A 2,500-nucleotide genomic window follows, 5' to 3' on the forward strand; every position below is an offset into this window, starting at 1 on the left:
CCATTTACATCGAAAAGAGATTCAAAAGTATTGACATCAGCACGTTTCTTTTCAAGGCGAAAAAAATAGCGGGTCGGCTTCTCACCCTCCTCAAACCATTGCGCACGAGACCGAACCTTAGCGCCCTCGGCCTCCCCTGAGACCAGGGAAGACAACTGGCTTTCAAGACCGCTAATTACGCTCGAGTCATTAGAATGATTCGAATGCAAGGCATTTTTGGCGCGAACAAGCTGCTTAGTAAGGGCAATTCTCCTAGCATTTACAGCCCTACGCTTACGGGTACTATACATAATACTAATTCGACGAATCTCAGCCTTTAAACTATCCCACCACTTTCGCAAGGAAGCGAAATCAGGGATTTTAAGCTTAAAATCGGCAATCGCTTTGGACAAAACATTTCGAAATTCGACGTCAGAAAGCAAGGAATTATTAAACCTCCAAACGCCAGAACCGCGCTTGGAGGAACTAGCACTAAATTCAATTTTAACAAAATCGTGATCCGACAAAACACACGGCAAAATGTCGCAAGTAGCCTTTGAGACTAGGCTATTTGCAACGAGAAAGCGATCAATTCTAGATGCTTGCGTGTAATCACTATTAAACCAAGTAAAAACAACACCGCGCGGATTATGTTTACGCCAAATGTCAGTGAGTGAGAAATCGGCACGCAAAGAACAAAGAAGCTTTTGATCAAACAAAGGAACAAAAGAACAATTCAATTTATCCAAAACATTGTCAACACAATTGAAATCTCCCCCGATTACCAAATCGCCTTGGGAAAGAAAATAATCATGCAGACAGGAGAAAAAAATTTTGCGATCAGAAATAACATTAGGAGAATAGATATCAACAAGATTAAGCCTAAAACCATTAACGTCAATTAATAAGCTCAAAACCCTGCCGTCAGAATCGGTTAAAAAACGAATAATTTTGCCGGAAAAATTCAAAGAGAAAAGGACGGCAACACCGGCAGATTTGCCCGTCCCAAAGGACCAAAAACACTTGCCCTTCCAAAGTTTTTCAAATTTTTCAGCTTGTTTTTTGCACGAGACATGCGTTTCTTGCAAAAGCACAATGTCACAATTTAAAAGACCTAGCTCATAAATGATTTTTGCAGATTTATCAGAGGACCCGAGTCCTCGTACATTCAGAGAAATGATCTTGAGCTTATCGATTGTGAAAGAAAATTAAAAGTAATCGTACCGGCGTCTACGTCTATAGGAAACGCGAGTCCAACCGCTATCTTCATCGTCGTCGTCATAATCCGAATAATCCCGGCGAGAAGAACGATCGCGCCTGTAGTCCTTTCGCGAATACTCGCGATCGCGATGATGGTCTCGGTCTTCTCGATCTCTTCTCCTTTCTTCTTTGCCTGACTCATATCTTTTTCGATCCCTTTCGTCGTCACTTTTCTGCGATTCATGACGCCGATGTTTATCGTCACGATCCGTCTTCTCCCTTGAGTCCCGGACTCTTTCACCTCTTTTCTCTTCATCCCTTTGTTCTTTGCCTTTGTTCCGTTGTCTACCTTTGTCTTCTTCATGCCGCGCCTCGTGCGATGACCCACCCTCCATTTGCATTTGGGCCTGTTGTTGTTTCGTTTCTTGCCGTTTGTTGCCCGCCTGATCCATTTTGACACGAAATTTCTGCTTATCCTTCTGCCGTTCGTCTTCGGTTTTCTCAGTATCTTCTTTCGGGCCGCTGTCCACGTTCGCGCTATAGAGGACAAACGGACAATCGGCCAGTTGATGGTCATCGGCCTTGCACACGGTACATTTAGCCGGCTCCTCGCAGTTCTCCACGCGGTGACCAGGACGCTCGCAATTAAAGCAACGAACGGACGAACAGTCCTTGACGAGGTGGTCTTCAGAACCACAATTACGGCACGTTTTAGGCTGGCTCGGGTACCACACACGGATGAACTCGCCGGCCAGGTTGATGGTCGAGGGAATATGACGAGACAAACACATCCGAGCGGTTCGCACCCCGTTGTCGATAAACTGCGCGATTTTATCCCTTCTGAAACTCAAAACGCGACCATAGTGATTCAAACGGCCAATTAAAGCCGTGTCCGGCAGCTCAGCCGGCGCTTCATACAACTTAACGAGAACCAGACGGTTCTCACAGTCGCCCAGGAAAATGGTCGAACCAGCAATCTCGACACACGCGACCTCCAACGCCGCCTCTTTCGCTAACTGCGAGTCGAATGTAACAATCCAGGTTTTGTTGGAAGCCTTCCTCTGGATGCTAGTGATCTCGTCAATGTCAACACCGGCAGCGTCAAAAGCCTCAAGGATAGCTTGACTAGTAACAATTGTATCCACAGAAAAATAGACCGAGCGATTCTTGACGAGCCTAGACCTATCTCTAGCACTCTGAAAAGGCACACTTTTAAATCTCAAACCATTACTCGCCAAATTTCTAAGAACATCTGGAACTGGAACATCTACCTCAGGTGTGATCTCCGCCCACGATTCACGCACATTACCACCAACCAGGT

The 2,500-nt window shown here is 45.6% G+C and overlaps 1 protein-coding gene across 1 annotated transcript in view; it reads right to left on the minus strand.

Moving 5' to 3' along the window:
* Positions 1–1,055: 1,055 nt before the first annotated feature.
* LOC149095146 (uncharacterized) overlaps positions 1,056–2,500 on the minus strand; it is a 1,618-nt gene continuing 173 nt past the window's right edge. Inside the window, exon 1 of the mRNA XM_089281956.1 lies at positions 1,056–2,500. This exon is cut by the window's right edge and continues 173 nt beyond it. Coding sequence (XP_089138082.1) covers positions 1,188–2,500 — 1,313 coding nt within the window. The 3' untranslated portion in view covers positions 1,056–1,187.

The sequence above is a fragment of the Orbicella faveolata genome, unplaced genomic scaffold (genome assembly GCF_042242905.1).
Source record: "Orbicella faveolata isolate gen_17 unplaced genomic scaffold, um_ofav_v1 contig_6, whole genome shotgun sequence".
NCBI lineage: Eukaryota > Metazoa > Cnidaria > Anthozoa > Scleractinia > Merulinidae > Orbicella > Orbicella faveolata.